The sequence below is a fragment of the Filicampus tigris genome, chromosome 6 (genome assembly GCF_054856515.1).
Source record: "Filicampus tigris isolate MCC_2025a chromosome 6, RoL_Ftig_1.0, whole genome shotgun sequence".
Lineage (NCBI taxonomy): Eukaryota > Metazoa > Chordata > Actinopteri > Syngnathiformes > Syngnathidae > Filicampus > Filicampus tigris.
The window spans coordinates 4,825,001-4,847,065 of NC_141222.1; the positions used below are offsets into that span (position 1 = coordinate 4,825,001).

Here is a 22,065-nt window from a genome sequence, read left to right on the forward strand (position 1 = left end):
AAATAAAAGAAACATAATAACTAGAAAAGTAGCTCCGAGCAAATAAACTTAATACAGTACTGTATAACAGATATATTAAATATAGACAGATATCAATCTGGAACTATAATCCTCACCTTTTCATATTTGTTGGTTCACATTGTCCAATTTAGTCTCCCTTAACTTTTTCTACACTGCTTATCCTGTTCCCAACTGACTTTGACTGACCACGGGGATACACCCTGAACTTGTTGCTAGTCAACCAGACACAGCAGAACAGACCAGACACATTCAAAGGCTATTCAGTCTTCACTTAACTGAACGTACAGTGCATCTGGAAAATATTCCCAGCGCTTCACTTTTGCCGCGTTTTATGTTACAGCCTTATTGCCCCAAATGGAATATATTCATTCCCCCGCCCCCCACCCCCCCGTCCCTAATTATACACACAACACTCTATAATGATAAGTAGTTGAACAATTTTGTTTGCAAAACTGTGAAAACACAAAGATTCAAATTCTAAATGTATTAAAAGTAATACACTAGAGAAGTCACATGTAGTATTCACAGACTTTGTTCACTACTTTGTTGATGCACCTTTGGCAGCAATTGGAGCCTTGAGTCTTTTTTTCAATATGACATCACACATATTTGAAGAACATTTTAAAATTTGATGTATTTTGATGATGTGGTGATTTTAATTATTTATATAATTTTGCTGTGCTCTCTGCAGCCATGTTGACATTGCAAAGAAAATATGTTCTCAATTGCATTACCTGGATGAATAAAGGTTCAATTAAAATAAATGCATTCGATTGGGTATGGATGGATAAGCTACAGTCATTTAGCAGCAGGCTGATAGTAACCTGCAATCAGGTCCCGCGGGTCCACTGTGATACAGAAACATGCCCGTACGTAATACTGTTTCAATGAAACATGAACATTGGGAAAAAAATGGATATAACCTCCAGTGTGAAATATTGTGTACAGTATTAAAGTACTTTAAAAAACTGAAATAACAGCAAAGAATAGCATACTATAGATTGTTGTATCCACCATTGTAGATGCAGGATGTATATTCAGTCACATTTTAACTTATCATTTACTCGTTATAATAAGACATACAGTTTCAGTGTAATTATATGCACTCACCCAGAGGCATTCTTCCTACAGAACCTTAAAATCAATCTGATGTTGGAATGTTGGTTACAAATTCAGTATGAACTCCGTAGAAACTCTCAAGTAGAATGGTTTGCTTGTCAATCAATTTGAGAAAAAAGTCATCCCAAAATTCAGAGCCGGAACCACCAAACCTCACTAACTGTATTTCGCAAAGCCTCAATCAAGTTCAGTAAACATCAAAGGATAAAACAGGGAATTCAACATATCGTGACATTGAAAACAATACACACTCCCTTTTCTGTCTACTTATCAATACAATATGCTCAAATCAACAGTAAGTCAACAAAAACAGAGAACCGCCAACTGCTGAAAGGCTTTCTTCTGATTCTCTGTGATTGACTGGCGCACATTTCTGATTCTGGATGTATCTCGCCTCTTGTCCAAAGTCAGCTGGGATAGGTTCCAGCACACAACCTCAGTGAGGATAAGCGGTACAGAGAATGGCTGGATGGGTCAGAAACCCTGAACATGGAAGTTTGGGTCATTCAAAACATAACGTGTTAAATATTGACTAACTTTTTTAAGAAGCTGACCATATTAATTTTATAGTGGTATGTCATATTTTTTTGAACATCTATGATTATTGTGCAATTCTGCTACTTGTGCTATCTAGTGTATATCTAAGGAAAATAGTCAATAGATCAACATCTCACCTCCTCTCTCATCTCCTCTTGAACAATGTCAACGTTCATGTGAGCAAGGCACCAAGCCCTCAAACAGCTACTTTGACCACTGAAAACCAACTAATAAGTCACACTACACTGGAAAAGGCAAAAATAGCCTCTAGCACACACGAAGAGCATACATTTTGTCAAAGACTGAGCAATAAAAGGGAACTTTGATAAGGTCAAACATTCTACACTGGTGGGACATTTAAGGGCAGGCAGGGAGCTGCTGGAGCACAGCAGGAACATGGCCAGGCTGAGTAGGAAATTAAACACTGACATCACTAAAGTGAAACCAATAACAAACAATGATGGTGTGATAATAGGGGGACCCCACAAAGGGGTACAACATCATATGGATATTAGGGTGCCAAGATCAGCCACGACAAAGTCAAAGATCAAATCGCTGACAATTAATTTAATAGTCGACGAGTTGTTGATTTATGTATTTATTTATTTAGCGCTTCGTTTTTGTCTTGAAACTGCCTCGCCTCATGCTTCTCCCACTGCCTTGTCTGTGACTCACATACGCAGTAGCGGTAATCCGAGTGTTCCGTGTTGTTAACAGAAGCATTGTGGGTCATGTAGCGTGGATAACCCGAGTTAGCCACAGAGTCTGGCATTTCACCCAAAATACTTAATGCAATGCCGGACCTACCTTTCGTGGCAGCATGGTGGTGATAAACGAACGTCTAAAAAGGAAGCACATTGTCGCTGATTCCTGATGTCATTTCTGACATAGGAACAGTCATGTCTGGAAGCTAGCCATAGATAGCACATGAAAGTTTCGGTCTGTGTTTGATGGAATGCTAATTGCGAATTGCATGCTAACATATTATAGCATAATGTCCTATTTGGTATGCTAACACAGTGGTTCTTAACCTTTTTTCAATGATGTACCTCCTGGGAAATATTTTTTGAACCAGGTACCCCCTTAACTAGCACAAGCATTTTTTTGATGAAAAAAAACAACAACCTTAAAACAGTGCTTTGCCATCAGTGTCTGATTTATTAGAAATTGTAACTCGGAACTCCATTTGTAGTTGTATTTCTGGTACTATTTGGGGACAGTTTTTTTACATGGAAGCAGGAGGAGCTCACACATTTTCTCTCGCAACAGTGTGACGTGCCCATGAACTGGGAAATCGGAGCACTCATTGTAAAAGAACATGACTTATTTGTCCCAAACCCTCAATGGCAACACGTAACAATAAAACACATAGCCTGTTTTGTTACGGTACGTATACAAATGTATAGTGCTAAAAAATATGTTCTTCCTAATCTTCCTTATATCATTTCAAGTGCATACCATATCACATTTGGATTGTCTAGATCAATTTACTAATTTTAAATTATGCATACTTGTGATGTAAAACATTTTGGATAAAGGTTATTGATTGAACACTCTAAATTGTTCCTAGGCGTGATTGTGAGTGTGAATGTGTGTTTGTCTATGTGTGCTAGGGCTGCTCGATTAAGCGATTTTGAACCGAAACCGAATTTTCTGCATAAAACGATTTTAAAAACGTTCAAATCGGCACGTTCTATTTTGTTATTGTTGGTGTATCTAAGCCACCGTAGTTTCCTTTGCATTTCCGCTTCCTCTCACGAGCGCGCAGTCCAAAACAATGACAACATCCATGGCTATACCAGCGATTCTGCTATTTGCTCAGGCAAGTGAGCTTTTAGTTAATAAATCGGGCAAATATAGATCGGTAGTGGAGTGTGTGCCCCGCATGTACAATACAACCAGTGAGCAAGTTACTCAAGGTCTGATAGGGCGTCCCTTTTTTTCTCCTCAACAACAGACCTCTGGTCCAACCGGACTATGCATCCGTATTTAAGATTGACAGTGCATTGTATTATTGAGTGACAATTTTGCACCAATCATTGATTTATGTTTAAGTAAGACCAGGGAGAAAGGTGAAAGGCTAGTCACTAGCTGGTTGGCAAAAGGACTTGCAGATAGACTGTTTGGTTTACTAACTTGACTGTCTACCTTGTCTCATGTTGATAATTTCGTTTCAGATGGTATATGCACTTTCTTCTTTCATTATTGGTTTAACCCTTTCATGCATAGTGGTCACTACAGTGGACAGCTATTTAAAAGTTGCTTTTGCCTATATTAATTCATCTAAATTTTAAAAAACATTTTAACCCTTTCATGCATTAATTATGATTTAATGTTATTATTTAAAATATAAATATATTTTTCAGTTTAATTAATATAGGAGAAAGCAACTTTTAAATAGCTGTCCACTGTAGTGACCACTTTGCATGAAAGGGTTCATTAAGAACAGATCTGAAATCTATTGTGTAAGTAAAATGCTGTTAATCCCAATGGATTATTCTGTGTGTATTAAGTCAAATTAACTGGCATTTTCATTGGCTTTTTATTTTACGAAGAAATAGTAATCTTAATCGTAAAATCGGGTTTGAGAAAAAATAATCGGTATTTTCTTGTTAGGCAAAATCGAACAGCCGTAATGTGTGCCCTGCGATTGGCTGGCAACCATTTCAGGGTGTACCCCGCCTACTGCACGAAGATAGCTGGGATAGGCTCCAGCACGCCCGCAACACTTGGGACGATAAGTGGTTTGGATGATGGATGGATGGTTAAATAAAAACAAAACTAGAAAACAAAACAAGTGTTTAGTTTTTCTTTAGCACAGTGAATTTTCCCAATATGACTCATCTGATTTCACTACTTTCTACATTACAAAAAATGATTGGTGTCCAAGAAGAGTGAAATATGAAATATATTTCTTTTTGAATGTATAAATGCAATCTGCATTGTGTATAGTTTTTGTATCCATTCTAAAATGCACTAAACATTTACAGGTAAAAATTTCAAGACACCAGTATTGCCTTCAGTTTAAGTTGCTCCATAAACATGTCAGGAATGCTGGTACAAGCTGCAAGGTTTAGTCCAAGTTGAATGTACTATCATCTTAATTGTCTTTATTATTCACTTGTACATACCCCATAAATGAATAAAGAAATAAAGAATTCATGCTTGCTTGTATGATAAGCCACAATATACACATGGTAAGATCAGTCGACTAATCGGGACTACTGTTGGTGATTAGTCAACTAGCAAAATAATCGATTTTTTCAACCCTAACTGATATAAAAGTGTAGTACCTGAATCCTAAGATGTTGCGTCTCATTTTTAATGTTACCCTTCTCTTCTGCTTGCCAGGTATATCTCATCAATGTCACCTACTCTGACAATACCTCCCACATCATTTACAGAAGATACAGCAAGTTCTTTGACCTTCAGGTAATCCTCTATTCTATACAATAGCAAATTGAAGCTGTTTTTTATTTATAAGCCTAATTCTATCATCACTTTCCTATTTTGAACATGTGTATGTTTGTGGATATCGGATATCCACAAGTGCTCTCCTACTTTATGTCTCTTACTGTTACTGGGGTTCTCAACTGTGTTACTTTATTAATGAATCACTGCGGGTGCAAGTAATTGGTCGAGGAGCAAGGGGAGACACTGTTTGTATCCCTTACCCCCTAGGGTCCCCAACCCCTGGGCCGCAAAGAATGACTGGATAAAAAACATTTAATTGGTCATCAGAGTGTGACAGAAGTTTTATTTTTAAAATGAGGTGCATCCGCATATGCCTTTGTCAAAACGCTCATTTCGGTCATGTGATATGGGGGGAAAGTAAGACAAGCTAGCAAAATAGAGAAAAAAAATAAAAACGTGTTTGGAGAGTTTGGAGAGTTCCTTCGAACAGCGAAACAGGCCACGGAATGAGAGGAGGAAAAGAAGAGCCTTCAACTTCCAAGGAAAAAATGCTGGTCCATGAAAATGTGCGCATGAATGTCAACATTGTTCTGCATTTTTCTGCTGTCTATATCTGGACCAAACATTTCTTGTTCATCCTTTCTTTCATCCCATCACGGTGTTGCCCTTGAAATGTCAGAGTGGTGACACAGCCTTTTGATGGTACGAGCAGGAAATCTACATTCAATTATTATTCTTTGCTTGGTTCCATTGTCATACTTGCATGGCATGTTCTCAATAAGGTGAACCTTTAAAATATTGTCTTCAATGACGGTCATGTTTGGTTTTTCTCAGTCATGTTTAAAAACGTCTTGAGCAAGAGTCCCAGCAGATTGGCCTTTGTTTCCTACGTTGACGATTTCATACAGAGAGAATGATTGTGTGCAGGCATTTGTGTCCCTTAGCACACTGCAAGCTGATACCATATGTATACAGCACTTGAGGGCTCTGGGTCGCTCGTAAATATGAAAGAGCTACACAGAGAAAATTAAGGGGGCACATCTCAGTAGCTCCTGTGTGCAACCCCAGCAGGAAATGATGTTTCAATCAGTGAAGGGAAGGTTTTTGCTGAATGGTCCCATTGATGACTGGGGCAATGTGACTCCCTTCTGCAAAAGAATAATCACGATTTGGGCTGACATTCACAGGCAAAACAAAACAAGGAAGAAGCAATAAAGGTCACGCTCCAAAGGCATGTGGACAATGACAAAGTTGTTACAGTTTTGCCATGTAGCACCAAATTATTTATGTTGCACTACATAATAATGAAGTATTTTTTTCACCTTGTGATGTAATAATGCCACATTATTTCATAAAATGCCACATTTTAATATGCAATAAACATTGCTGCGTTTTGTAATAAGTTGCTCCATGTTGCATCAGTGATTACGAAATGCGATAGTTGCCTTTTATGAAGAAATTGTAATACTTGAGCACGTTATTTAATCAACTACCATAAAAGCAATATTTTGAACTTATCTGAGGCAATCCAGGTGTTTGATGAGTTGGAGGAAGAGGAGGTTGTTGGCATGATGTATGTTGGACCATACATGTACGAGCCAGATGCTCAGGCGAGGAAAGTGTTGTGCCCGAACGAGACGAAACTCAGATTTGGAAGAATGGTAAACTATAGTGACGGTTATTAAGCCAAGTGTTATTGTTGGAAATTCGATGCTGTGCCAAGGTATTTCGCCAAAAAAACATGTTAGCAACGACAAAGAGCAGTTAGCAGGTCAATCAACAATGCAGTACAATGGGTGACTGGTGACTTGATCTCTTCTAGTGACGTCAGTCGCCGCAGATTACCGGAGATTGCCAAACATTTGCATTTTCATTGTTAAGTACGTTGTTATGGGTCTAATTATGAATCTGCGTGGGCTGCGTCATAAAAACTAACGAAAACATATATGCTTAAAATTGTTTTAGCTGCTAGTATTACTTAAAAGATCGTTGGACATGTTTACTTCACACTTGGTCTTTAAGCATAAAAGTATGGCTCGTGAAAGTATTAAATAGTTGGATGTTTCATTGATGTTAGTATAATTAATAGCTTTCGTAGACTGTTGCATGTGCTGCAGTGAGCAGCAAGGGGGTTGAGCCAAAGATTTTGGCTTCAGATTTTGGGAGCAGTTTTGTCCTCTATGGCCTTCACTCCAGCTGGAAAATAATTAAAAGGCAGCATAATGAAAGGTATGAACAAAGATCAGATTTCAGATTCAGAAAACCTATTTTTTTTCCCTTAAAATTCTGAGATGTCAAGTGAATGTGCTCTTATTGGAGCAGATCAGGCGTTTTCCAGTCACCCATTGTGTATTGACCCACTATTGGGCAAACTATACTTTGAATCCAAACATTTTCGAGTTATGGGCACTATATCTGCAGGGCAGTGAACCCCGCACTGTCCCATAGTGAATGATGTTGTTCATGTTAGCAGAAATGAATTGATTCATATTCACACATGTAGTCCTCAAATTATCAGGGGGATGGTTGGCGCAATCCCACACAGCCAGCAGTGGCAAGATTAATTTTATTTAGTGTCTTCTGATGGTTGAGAGCACAGATCTCGAAACTTGGTTGACATTTTAGTGAGTATTGAACAAAGTGGCTTTTTTTAGTTTTCCATGTGAAAATCTATTTCAAGTTCATTGCTTTATATTAGTGCTTAAATTAACAATTATTTTAATAATAGATTAATCTCTTGTTTTTTTTTAATTGAATAAAAAAAAACCTTTTAGTTTCCGTCCCTTTATTAAAAACAGGACATTATTTGAAATTCACAGCGTAGAAAATGCACAAACATAAATTGATTATGATGGAGCTACTTGTTTGTTCTGTAACATATCAGAAAAAAAAAAAAAAATTCCAAGTATAAAGCAACTGTTACAAATCTGTTATTTTATTTATTGCACAGATAATCAGTCGGCTGGTCAGTCAGTCACATTTATTTATATAGCACTTTTCATACACAAAAAAGCAACTCAAAGTGCTGTGTAATAAAAATGTGCAAAATAAATGACTAAAAAACAAAACATAAATGGAAGACCCGCTACCGCCCTGCCTCCCAACAACCCCAGACATATATCCGCCAGTACATTAGCACTCACACACACACAAAGCACACAACCTGATAAACTGTGTTAAAAAGACATGACAAGTCACAGAGAAACCATATGAGGAAAGGGTACCCAAGGGAAGCCCATGTCTGTTTTCATCTAGAACTACAACCATCTGAGAATGTTTACTGTTGAAAGGCTGAAATTCCAAGCATGTGGATGATTAAAAGAAAAACTTGGTCTCTAAATTATTAATCGATTATCAAAATATTTGTCAATTAATTTGCTTAAGCTCTCCAAAAACTTCAATGGATGCAAGACTTGTGAAGCTGCTATCAAATAAGACGTCCTATGTTAAAATGTATCTTGACCTGTTAAGATGTTTTTCATTGATCTAGCTTTTGATTTCAGCAAATATAACGCCCTAATGCTGCAAATTCAACAAATGACTATTTTCAGTTTTTTACAATCTATTACATCTCTTGAAGCACTGCTGTGCATAATAAGTTGTAACAGTGCATTTGGACAAAAATGAAATTTATATTTTGGGGCAAAAAACACCGTTATCATTGGTAGGTTTGTTGAAAAACATTCAAATTATTCTCTAACGGTTGATGACTTGAAAAGTATGGTGAGTGCCATTTGCAAAGACGTTTTATAAAAATCTGAGAAAAACATTTTCATAATAATTTGGAATGCGGTGTGTGCATCCAGTAGTGGCACACATGACAAACGGGTCCTAGGTGAGGGACCAGATAAAGTGCCTTCTATCTTTTTCACAGCACTGTACATAAGGTAGCGGACAAACTTTACCATTGCTCACCGGTTATCTTTTGCTTTCTATACTTCCTCTCTGCTTGGTTGAGCCCTCATGTTTCTGTTCAAGGTCTTCTCCAACTGAAAGGAATGCGGAGGAGAGTCTGTGAACGCTAGATATCTTTGGCATCCCTGCCTCACACCGAGAGTCTTGATTAAAGAGTTTGTCCGAGGATGCTTTCCATACCTTTCTAACGCGTGTGGCCTCATGAATCAAGGGCTAGACTACTCTTATCTTTATCAGAAAGTACACAGTGATGTTTTCTCTTCCTGGATATTGTTGACCTCATGCCAGCTTGCATGGTGAAATAACCGAAGACAATGGAACAATTTTACAGCGAACTCTACTAACGGGTGTCGTTTTACCTTACGACTTCCATGTTCACCTTTGGCGATTTTTTATTTTTTTTTTTTAACATTCCAAGGAAATTACAACGTCCCATCACTGGTGAGCTATATTTCTAAGAAGCCCACGAGATACTCGTGTAGACCTTGGGTTCTACCTGGTGCCTGCGGGCATCACATTGGTGACCCCTGCACTTAAATGTGAAAGGCAGTAGGTAAGCAGAGCTGCTGTTTACAGATTAGCATTAGGTAACCATCCTCAGGCAAGAAGATGATTACTTGATCATTACCAAATGAATTAGTTGATCATTAATAATTCTGTTCAACTGTGTGAAACTGAGATGGGATGAGCTCTGTCGAAATGTTCCTATTTCATTATGAATAAACCCCCAACAAATTAATTGAGAATCACTCAAATTATCTTCTTATTCACGGTACATACTGTGTACAGTATGTGCAGAGTACACGAACCTTAATACTTAAAGACCAAATGTGACGTAATTTCAGAAATCAAATGAAATAGAAGGAATTAAACATTATACAAAAAATAAAGCCTGAAAAAAATCATTTCTATTTCGTATATTTGACAAAATCACCATCTTTCCAAAGTGAGAGGCTGACGAGCTCGAAACCGGAAGTGCGACGTCATTAGATGAACAACCATAGAAGCGCTCAATGGGGAAAGAGTACAAAGCCACTCAGAAAAGGACTATTTCAAACTTATCTAAGGGGATCGAGGTGTTTGAAGAGCTGGAGCAAGAGGAGGTTGTTGGCATAATTCAAATCAAGTCAAGTCAAATTTATTTATACAGCCCTTAATCACAGGAACGTCTCAAAGGCTCATAATGCATGTTGGACCATACATGTATGAGCCAGATGGTCAGGATGATGAAAACGTTGTTACCGGATATTGAATGGAGATGTGACCCACTGACATTGGCAGTATGGTAAGCTAAATAGGCTATGATTATTATCCTATCATTATTTTTTGAAATTTGATGCTGTGCCGTGCTGTAAATTGTGCATGATGAGATTACGGTACCTATTTGTTCCATATAGTTGGCTAGCACTGAGAGCCACGTACGTCATAGTGGGTTGGTGTCCCACATTGTCAAATTCGCGTTAATTCTTGTCACATTGTGATAGTACTAGTAGGCAAAACTAAGCTGTATTTAATAAATCATAAAATGCAAGTGAATCTAAAGTAAGATTGACTTGATTGGTAGTTTTCTAAGAGGACGTGGCATGTTCATTCATCAACAAAGTCCTGCCAGCTCATGGCGTAGAGCATTGGCTCCAGTGTGCTGCTCCAGTGTGCTGCTGCTTTTTTTTTTTTTCTTTTTCCCCCAATTGTGTCACGGGTTGAAATACTGCTCTCTACCTTTATTGTTTTTATATGTGTTGGAGACAAAGCAATTTAGTATTTGTCAAACTTTGAAATTATTAGAAGGATCGCCTCAATATTTGAGATTTTATGGACAGTAAGGCTAGGTTCACACCGCAGGCAAATGCGAGCCATATCTGATGTTTTTGTCCTGATTTTTTTATGACAGTCTGAATGGCTCAATTCCGATTTTTTCAAATGCGACCTGGGTTGCTTTCATATGTGGTCCTAGATCGGATACATATCCGATCTTTTCCAATGCGTTCGCGGTCTGAACGGCCAGGTCGCATTTATCCGACATTGACGTCATCCTTAACCCAAAATGTGCTCTGCGCAGGCAGAGGGAAACTGCTGGCAGCAGGGGATCGGATCTGCAAAGTTGTTTTGAGTAACACTATTGACTTTATATTTTACTTTAATTTAATCCCACTTGAAACATGAATCATAAAGTGGACATTTGTAGTGGCCACTACATTATCACTTATGGCGATCGTAGTAATTCACCCACGGCTCAGATTGATTTATTTTTTACGCACGGTTAAGACGTGACGTCATCGTTAGTGATGTCTCCATGATATGAGATATTAAAGCGTCGCCTCATGATTTTCTCCAAATACTGTATTTACTTCTACCTGCTACCTAATCGTTTGACTGTACAAATGCCCCGACACGCTGGACCACATTAACTTCCGCAAATACATCGTCTCTCCTTCTGCGCATGCGGGTCAATTTGACGACGCATGTGTTCATACAGCAGACAAGACCGAGGTCTTATTTATAATGTAATATGAACGCTTACACAAACGAATCACATTTTGGTGAAGATTGATTGCAGTTGACATCGAGCAACGTGAAGCTTGTTTACATGAAACGTCTCGGTCATGTGGTTACCATGCAATGGGAATTTTGAGGCGTCCAACCTCTATTAGTAAAACGCGACCAACTTTCTTACTGTGTAGGTACTGATACGCCTTCAAGCTTTTCAAAATGGTCATTGCCTCACATCTGAAGCTACAGAGTTCGGAAAGTAGTTAAACATTTGACTGTCCTTGTTTCTGGCCTCTTTTTTACTGTATCTCATCCTCCTACCTGGCTACTTTAGCAGGAAGCTGAATTTAAATGATTTCTCTTCTACACTCTAAAAACAGTTGGGTTAAAAATATGCAGTATATATATATATATGCAGTATATATATATATATATATATATATATATATATATATATATATATATTTTTTTTTATCCACTACTTGGGTCATTTTGACCCAACTTTCTGGGTTGTTTTGCAGAAAACAACCCTCAAAAATTGGGCTTTTTTGTACAAGACAATGCAAGAAGGTGGGCCAAATTGACCCAATTTGGAGATCGGTCCATTTTTGACAAAAATTTTGTTAACCTAACTGTTTTTAGAGTGTAAGTTGCAACAACTGGCATTCCAACATTGTTAATGTCTGTAACGACCATAGAAAGTGGACTTGCACAAGTAGTTTCCATGTAAACAAAATGCCGGTTTGGCTATACTAGAACTCACGCACCTGTTTCATGCAAAGGCTCATGGGCCGTAAGAATAAGGTGGATAGGCCTGGTATTGTATTGTGTTATCTTGACCTGAACAGACTAAAGCCTGTGAAAACTTTTCGGCTGAGATATCAGTTTCTGCCAATCTGCAGTATTAGTGGAAATGATATGTCCAATCTGAGCCACTTGGCCTGAGCTAACTACCCGGTAATCTTTTGGTTAATGGACAGCAACTGGGTAAACAGCCGCGGACACATGACATCGGGGACTTGCAGTCCAAATATTTGAGTAGGAAAAAGTAAAAAAAAAAAACAGAGAGACAAGAGAAAAGAAACCCAGGTACCGTTGTATTCTTCTGATTTCCCTAACAGTCTTGCCACTTGCCTTCGCCTCCTCTCATATGCACCATTCATCTCATGTTCTGCTCCGTCACACTTATTCTATTCGTATGTTACTCCTTCAATTTCTCACTCTTAATCACAATCTCTCATAATGTATGCTCCCCTTCTGTCCGTCTCTGTCTCTCTTTTGAAACTAGTCTTTTCTTTACCTCTCTCACTCACTTTACTGCCAACCCCTCACTGCTATGAGTTCCCTCACTGGAGCCGCAGCCTTCCTTACTGGGGGAAAGGTGTTTGCACTGTCCATGTCACTGTCTCTCAATTTATTTGTATTGTCCGCTGTTATCTCTAAATCTGTTCCAGAATTCAAACTGTTGTCATCATACCTCAACCTTAACTTCATGGACAATGTAATTTCCTCATTACTTGCATGTTAAGGTAACTGAAGATTTTGACTTGTCCAGTTGTGTCAATGTTTGTGTCATTCTTCACCACCTCAGACCACTGGTCCACCCCGCCCTCAACCCTCTCAGCAGAAGGAGGGAGTGGAGGACGCCATTGTCCTCCTCCTTCACCAATCCCTTTTCCACTTGACAGAGGCAGTTGTGCTGGGAGAATTTCATTTTGGTACTTTTCTAGTGCCTTGAACACCATCCAGCCTCTGCTACCCAGGGACAAACTGACAGAGATAGGCATTAGTTCACACCTAGTGGCATGGCTTACTGATTATCGACTGAGGCTGGGTGACTGCATGTCGGACATTGCTGTTAGAAGCACTCAAGCACCCCAGGGAACTGTGCTCTCTCCAGTCCCGTTGACTCTATACGCGTCTGACTTCAAGTGCAATTCATAGCTTTGCAACATGCAGAAGTTTGCAGACGACACTGTAATCATGACTTGTATTGGGCTGGGACAGGAGGAGGAGTGCAGGATACTAATAGGACTTTGTCACCGGGTGTGACTACAACCAATTGGTGGACTTCAGGAGACCCAGACCTCACCCTGAGCCGTTATGCGTAAACAGTGACAGCCTGGAGATTGTACAGACATACACTTACCTTTTTGTACAGCTGGATTCAAGCAAAGTGTGGGCACTATTTGAACTCACCGCGCAACTCTGTGATTGGTCGAATCCACCTTTGTCACCTGGTTTATGGACACCATGTGGTCACCCAGGGTCCCCAAACCCAAAATTGGTTTGCATTAGCCTTTGCTGGTTTCGGGCCCTTTTAAAGTGTGTGTTGTTTTTTGTTTCTTGGGAATTTCAGGCAAAATGATTTGTTTTGTGGCTTGAGGCTGTTCCAAATATGAATTAAACAAAGTTTAACATCATTACTTTAAACAGATGAATAATACATTTATTTTGTGTCAAAGAATATATTTTTTGAAAGGGGCGTGATTGCCAACATGTGTCCTGTCCCCTTCTGATAAAAAAAATATGCAGTTATTTTAATATTCATAATTTATTGTCAGGGTTCATTCAAAAAATGGTTGCAAAGATGTTCGCCAACTGTTTTAATGGTCCCAAACAATTTATCTCGTTGCAAGGAAATTTTGAACATGTCCAAAACAAGTCCAAATGTCCAAAACAAGAAACATTTGCTTTGCGCCCATTTGCAACCTTGAACCCTGACGAAAAATCAACAGTTAAGCTCATCTCCCTTTTTTGCTTGTTAAAAATATCCGGCACACCAATTTTTTTAATGTCACCTGCTTAGCATGTCTCCTCTCCAACTGTAAATCACTCCTTGTCCCGAAAATGTTCATTGCACACATGCGCATGCCTGCCTGATTTTGCGCACTTGTGCACACAAGGGCCCGACAAAACTTGTGTGGGTGCACTTTTATTAAAATGTTTGGAATGCCACCTTGTTTGCCGTTTCTGGTCAACCCTTTGCAAATTTTTGCTATGCATTATGGCATTGTTTTTCTTTTTGTCCTCCTTGTTGTCCAATGTGTGTCTATTAGGGATAGACCTATTATAGGCCAGGCCGATTATCGGGGACGATATTTGGCATTTTGGCGATTATCGGCATCTGCCTTTTTTTTTCATTTTAAGGCCGATAAATTAAAAGCTGCTTTATTCGTGATTGCTCCAGCGTGCTTCTCTCTCTCTGTTTGCTGCACCACTGGCCCTGCCTGCATAGGGCGGATTGGCCCACCGCCCGCCCAAAGCACCATCTGATTGGTTCCTTGTGCAGTGCGTAACAGCCAATCAGCGTAAAGCTGCGTGTGTGCTCCCTGCTCGCTCTCTCTCTGTGTCTCCTGGACGAGCCAGGCACATACACGACGGAAGTCAGCGAGTTAGTAGTTCAAGGTAATGCAATAGATTTCGCCGAAATTTTAGGATATACTATATCCTACTATACTATAACTCACTTGTAACATTGCTATGAGCCCTTCTATGTCATATAAACACAAGGGGCAGTTTTGCTCGCCACAGTAAGCTGCCTTGCGGCTCAAGCTAACCACTCCCCCAATGTCACAATAGTTAATTTGCTTTGTGAACGACATGGCTCCTAAGAGAAGTAAAGATGCTTATAATATAGGTAAATGGTGATAAAAGTAAGATGTGTGTGCGTGTCTGTGTATAAGCCATGTCATGAAAAGATAAACTCAACTTTATTTATAGAGCACTTTAAAACAACCACCGCTCCAAGTGCTGTACATGGTGCAAAAATTGACGGCAAAGTACTGCATGTGAAAGTCCGGTCTTGGAAGCATGCTTTTCTTTTTGGCTAGTAGCTGCGTTGAGGATTCACTTTTATGTTTTTGAACTTTAAAACAAAGATGTATCAAAGATAAACATTTCAGTTATAGTAGATTTTTAGAAAACTATTTACTGAGGAGATGTTTGTTTTCATTGAACTATAAGACATGCAGCAGAGCCTGGGATCTCCCTGCACTTTTTTGTGAGACTTAAAACAAAGTTGTCTATTTGTTAATATCTAGAAAAGCTTTAACATTTAGTAAATCACTAAAGTTGTTTAATAAACATGGGCTTAAAGTCATTTAAACTAAGTCAAGTGTTGGAGTTTTTATTTTTCATAAATTTGACACCATTTTACCACTTTTATCTACAAATAAATATCGGCTTCAAATATCGGTTATCGGCTGCCTTGACTACTAATAATCTGTATCGGTGTCGGCCCTGGATAAAAGCATATCAGTCTATCCCTCGTGTCTATTATCCATTAGTAAATTACACGCGCTACGTCTCATTAGACCCATCCAGGACGTACCCGTCTGTTGCACATGTTGCCATAAAAGTGAAATATATCAGTATAGGAGTGTGTTTTTTTTCAACTCTTATGCATGTTTCCAAGGTAAACTAATTGATTATGTATTTGTGTATTTTCTGTCCTCTACTGTACTGCAATGTTGTGGAACAGCCCAACTGGGGACCGGAGTTGAGAATTAGCATTAGCTATTACCTCTACATGCATCACATCGGCTGAAAGTTTGTATCTATGTTTGACTGTATTGTCCCTGTCAAATAAATATTTGTTATTATTATTATTATTATTAATTACTACCAGTTTAAGCCACACATGTAAGATTAAAGACGCCTTCCATTAACTCGAAGCCATGCATAGATTTAGCCTGGGATGATTTTACTTTGAGTGTGTTGCTGACACCAAAAAGCATTTGCATAAAAAATCTAGGGGTGTATCCCTATCCTGGCCAATGATGGAGGGTTATTTACCTGTCATGTGCAAAATATATCCGCGGTGCAGTTAAAGACCTTGATTGATTTACGTGGGTAAAGCTCTAAATATTAGGTTTAAAAAGCAACAATTTAGTGCTGGCCTTTAATTCACATCATGCTATAAATGAATTCCCTTCACAGTAACGGCATATATGGCGATATAAACGTACATGTATACATTATACAGTATAATGGAAGTATTCCCGAATGTGTTGTATGGTACTTCAGCAAAGCTAAATATATAAGTATTAAATTAAACAAGATGTAATTTTCAGAAAATTTATTGTGCAAATAGTATGATGTAATTTTCTGACATATTATTGTGCAACTCTCAGAAGTCACTGTCAAAACTCAGCACCATTGTGCAAACAAACAACACAACGTAGCTGATATAAATATTTAATATACTATATTAACTCATTCACTGCCAGACATTTTCAGAACCTCTTTTACCCTAACATTTGAAAACATTTGAAAAAATATATATAAATAAATTCCTGGGATTGAATGTCTGGACTGTGAAAAGACATATACCGGTAGATACAGTATGTCTCTGGCAGTGATTAATAGACTTTTAACCCACTTTTAACCCAGCTGAGATATGCAGTACCATGCTCGTGTATTTTAAATTTCCAACTTAGCAATTAGCATGGCTTCTCGGACTTTTCCTGTAAATTACTCCTTGTCATCCCTTCGTGCTAATGAGTCTTGTCACAAGTGTATTTTATTCACCAACCATGGAGGTGATGATTAGTGATTTAGAGGAGCAGCTGTGCACTATGTTTATCCACACAAGCTAGCCAGCCGAAGCTGTAGCTAGCTGATGTGTTGCAAGATAGCAGAGATGGGTAATCCAGGTCCAGAAAGTAAAAACCCTGCCACAGTTTGGCTTCAGCCACAGGTACTTCTACTCAACTCCCAGATAAACGAGCTTACTTGATTAGAAGCACCTGTGGCTTAAGGCAAAGTGTGGCAGGGTTTTTACTTTCTTGGATTACCCACCTCTGCAAGAGAGCGTATCACCAACCATTCCCCAATTGTACCCAAACAGAGGAAAACAGGGAGGATAGGTGATTATTCAACATGGATTGATGTTTGTTTGTTTATTTATTTATTTTTACAAACATGTCTTGATATCATTGTACTCATTTATGAAATTTGTACTGGTCCCTGAACCATTGGGTCATTATTAATGCTGGACCTTGCATAGTCACTTGGGTTTCATTGTATTGCTTGTTAAATTCGGTGACAATATGGAGCCAACACACGTTACTGTGTCCAGACTTTGTTTTATATGCCTTTGTATGAAATGCTGTGGACTGCACTGCCAACACTGACCCCCTGTGCAGGAAAGAACAGAGCCTTCTGCGCTTCCTCAAAAGACTGGCTTCCGTTACATTTGCAAAAAGATGCTGCAGATGTTCTACCAGTCTCTGGTGGCAAAAAGGAGGATGCTGAATAAGCTTCTGTCTATATTGGACTATCCACACCAACATCCAGGCAGAGGAGCAGCTTCAGTGTCAGGGACTGCCACGGGGCAGACGGAGGAAACTGCTCCTCTCTGAAGCCATGCAGCCTCTTAATTTGAAACCTGAGAGGGAAACTCTAATATCACATACTCTCGTCGACTAAGCACCACATAGTCTGTTTTAAGTCTAACCCCCCATGAAGGTGAAACATCATGTTTCACCTTCTGATTGTTGACTGCACTAATGGCGTCGGTGAGAGCTGACTTGTGTTCCCATCGTGGATATACACTCACCCACATTCACTGATTGCCCAACAGCCGTAATGTGTCCCTACCACATTACGCTGACAGCTGAACGTCAAGTCACAATAGTATTGGCGGAAAATGTCAGTGCCAGCGACCACTTTCACCGTTGTGAATCTTTTCAGCTTCAAACATGTTGCTGCAGCTTTTAGTTTGTCTGAAAGTGCCACTCACTTTTCCAACAGCTGCAGTCATGGCGCGCTGCTCACTATTACAATAACTGCAGTTATTGTAATGGCGCGATGATGAGTTACAATTTAGAATCTTTTGTTTTTATGTGATTCATTTGATTTTGATGTTAGTCGTGAAATACAAATTGTTGAAATTCCTGCGAGGATGGCGTAGAAGGACATAAGAGCAGCGAACGCAAGCTCTTTTCAGCCTCACTTGAAAAACAACATTAATGGATGTATTTGCTCTCCCCTTAAATACATGACTCATTTGTTTGAAGTAATGATGATAGAGATTTTGATTAATATTTTACCTCTTACAGGTATCATCTTTCTGAGTTTCTCAAGAAATGAGGCATCTGCACGCCTTGTCCGGGATTAAGGGAACGGTTACACTCTTTCCAGAGATTAAACAATTATGTTTAAATCATTTGTAAATCAAACATTTTCACTGTGGGGCTGTCTGTCTGTCATTAGAGCTGGGTGGGAAAAGGAAGCGGGACGAACAACTTGACCACTCGGCTGACCAGGTGCTGGGATGTTATTCGAATAGGCTACCAACAATTGCAACAGTCAGTAAAAGGAAAAACATTGAGAGAGTGGGAAACGATTTCCGGATTTCACAAAGCGGAGCGACAAGTATGTGTGTCCGATCTGTGGCCCTTGTCTAGTAGTTGGTAAAAGATTCAACGATGCGTTAACCGAAGACAACGAAAACTTCTCCCAGAACTTTCCTACAGGAAACAGCCTCAGTAAAGCGACGATTACATAGATGGGAAAAAGTGGGCTTCTGACCATGCGTAGTCCGATTATTTTTTTAAAAGTTTCCTGTCAATCGTTTATCGCCTCCAAAATGGGCGTCTGTCATAGGCGGACAAGCGGACCATCCGTCACATAGGCGGTATGCCCAGCTCTGGTGATTTGCCTGACTGCAAGCAGCGTGAGTTCAATTCCCACTCAGTGAAAATGTCAACATGATTGTGAATGGTTGTCTGTCTCCATATGTGCCCTGTGACTGACTGGCGACCAGTCGAGGGTGTAGTCCGCCTTTTGCCTGGAATTAACTAGGATAGTCTCCAGCTCTGCGTGACCCTAAATATGATAAGCCGTGCAAAACAATGGATGGAAGGGAATTAGCAATGTTCCTAAACGTGAGTAGCTCTCTGGCGTATTCACTGTGCAAAAGTAGCTCACAGATGATATAAAGGTTGGAGACCTTCCTCTGAATATCTGAAGTGCACTCATAAATCTAATTTCGGCTCACAACACACACACGCACACAAAATCGACAGCTTGTAACTAAAAACAAGTTAGTGCACTTGTTAGTCAAAGTGTAACAGAGTGTGACTTATTGGATGCCAAAGCAGAGCCTTTATAAATATTCAATAGATTTTTTTTATAACAAAATGCTGAAGTAACAAGTAAAACTGTAAAATTCAAAAGAGCAAAAGTTGGGCAGCAAAAACACACACATCACATCGCACACATCAGACCTTCACGTCAGCAAAAGCCCAATATTTCCTCTGTACGGGCAGGTAGAGAGTGCTTGGGAGACTACTGACATCGTCTGTGAATCTGAACAGTTGTATTGAGTAACTGTTATTGTCCTAGAATTTGACTTTAATTTAATCTCACCTGAAACATGAAGCATAACGTGGACATTTGTGGTGATAGTAGTAATTCTGCTACAGAAATGCTTAATTTATTACATGTGGCAAGGATGTCATCTTTAGTAGACGTCTCCATTAAATGAGGTGATCGAGGAGCGTAGCCTCATATCCCCAAATTACACGTACCTCCTCCTGCGTCACTACTCTGGCGATGTGAGATGATAAAATGAACCATATTTACTTCCATAAACATTGCAGCCATGTGAGGTCTTTTCTTTTTGTGTACGTCAATCCACATCGTGCTTTGTGCACATGTGTCCGACGCCTTGCATTCACATTAGAAGTCACATTTCACTGGTGTCGGGCCAAAAGCTTGTACCACCGAAATAGTCACTTTTCAGGAGACCCCCCAAATGGCAAGTTTATTCAACCACAAGCATTGCATCATGAAAGAGAGGAAGCCATTTTCAACACTTTACATTGGTCAGTAATGTGTAAAAGTAACAACCACCAGTGTGAACTGACCAGTGGTGTAGATTTTTGAAAAATTATGAAATTCACAAAAATGTGACTTAGAAGGTTTTGGCCTGACGCCAGCGATTTGTTTTTGTAATGTGAACAAGTGCATAAAAAGATCAGATTTAACAAAAAATCTGAATTGGGCATCACGCCGTGCAGTGCGAACGTAGCCTAATAAGAGAAAACAAGGAAAAGTGACATGGAAAGAAAAAACAAAAACAGCACAGAGACAGAACATGACACAAGGTACCACTGTATTCATTGATTGCCATACTGTACTGTAGGTTCCACTTTAACAGTTTGTTATTCTGGTCTCATTTGTTTCATACTTGGCTTTTTTTGTTTTGTTTTTTGTTTTTGCTCTTCTAGGGTGATATTCCAAACCTTCTCATTTATTTTTCACATGTTTGTGTGCACCACCAGTACTGAATACTGCTCAGGGAGAACTTGTAGTTTTCCCACTTTGGAAAAGGTTTGTTGATGTGGAAAATTTTGAGAATATCAGCATGGCTAAATGTGTACCCATGATAATTGTTCAGAGCTGAACCCAAAAGTCAACTTTTTGCCTTTCCCTGTAGGGAGCTGTACTGTAAGTTGGCTAGCTAACTTCCATCCATCCATCCATCCATTATCTATACCGCTTATCCTCACAAGGGTCGCGAGCGTGCCAGAGCCTATCCCAGCTGTCATTGGGCAGTGGGCGGGGTACACCTTGAATTGGTTGCCAGCCAATCGCAGGGCACCCAGAGACAAACAAACATCCGCACTCACAATCATACCTAGGGGCAATTTAGAATGATCAATTAACCTAGCGTGCATGTTTTTGGAATGTGGGAGGAAACCGGAGTAGCTAGCTAACTTATTGAAACCAAATGAAATCAGTTTGTGTATCTGCTGAAACCGTTTATTTATTCATTTCAGTATTTGGTCCAAGTGGACACTTGTACATCATGCCCGGTTGACGTGGGCCCTTGCATCTTATCAACAGTCTCAAAACTTGGGTTTTAAATTGGACAGTGACATCGAGCCTTTTGTGTTGCCGGTCCCTCCCTTTGGAATGACCTTCTGTTAAATGTTAGGCAAGCCCCCTCTCTGTCCATTTTTAAAACTCGTCATTTAACACACTTTTATTCTATGGCTTTTGACTCAGCATGAGACTCTGCATTGTTTTAGTGTTTTTCTGGTGTCTGCTGTATTTGCTTTATTGATATATTGTTTTTTCTGTCTTTATTGTATGACTGATTTTTGCTGCATGTACAGCACTTTGTATGCAACAATGGTTGTTTTAAAGTGCTCTATAGTTGAGTTGAATTTCACAGAATGAGGCAGTGCTGTTCTTGAAAGCGATTTTGGTGTTTGATCACTAATGCAGAAGACAGACACGCTTTTCTACCTTTGTTAATGTGTCTTATGAAAATTGGAAAATCTCCCATTCGCCCAAAGCTGGTATTCTACGGGACCCTGAACAGTGGTACAAAATTGATGCATGAATGGATTATCTGGATATGGTTGGATTCACAGTACATAGAAAAAGGCCTTTGGTCATTATCAATGACAATCACAGATTATGCTGCTGTGTGTACATGTGTAAAAGATCTTACAGAAGATGCATTTTTACAGAAGAAGCAAATTGCCCCCCGAACTTCCACAAACTGCCTCACATGTGTTTGATTAATTTCAGTGTGAAAGCTTCAAATGG

The 22,065-nt window shown here is 39.3% G+C and overlaps 1 protein-coding gene across 5 annotated transcripts in view; it reads left to right on the top strand.

The window, feature by feature from the left end:
- Positions 1 to 22,065, top strand: part of sh3pxd2aa (SH3 and PX domains 2Aa) — a 109,178-nt gene that overhangs the window by 13,530 nt on the left and 73,583 nt on the right. For all 5 annotated transcript variants that reach the window (XM_086032311.1, XM_086032312.1, XM_086032315.1 and 2 more), the window contains exon 2: positions 5,029 to 5,109. In XM_086032311.1, the coding sequence (XP_085888437.1) occupies positions 5,029 to 5,109 (81 nt within the window). The remainder of the gene's footprint in view (positions 1 to 5,028; positions 5,110 to 22,065) is intronic.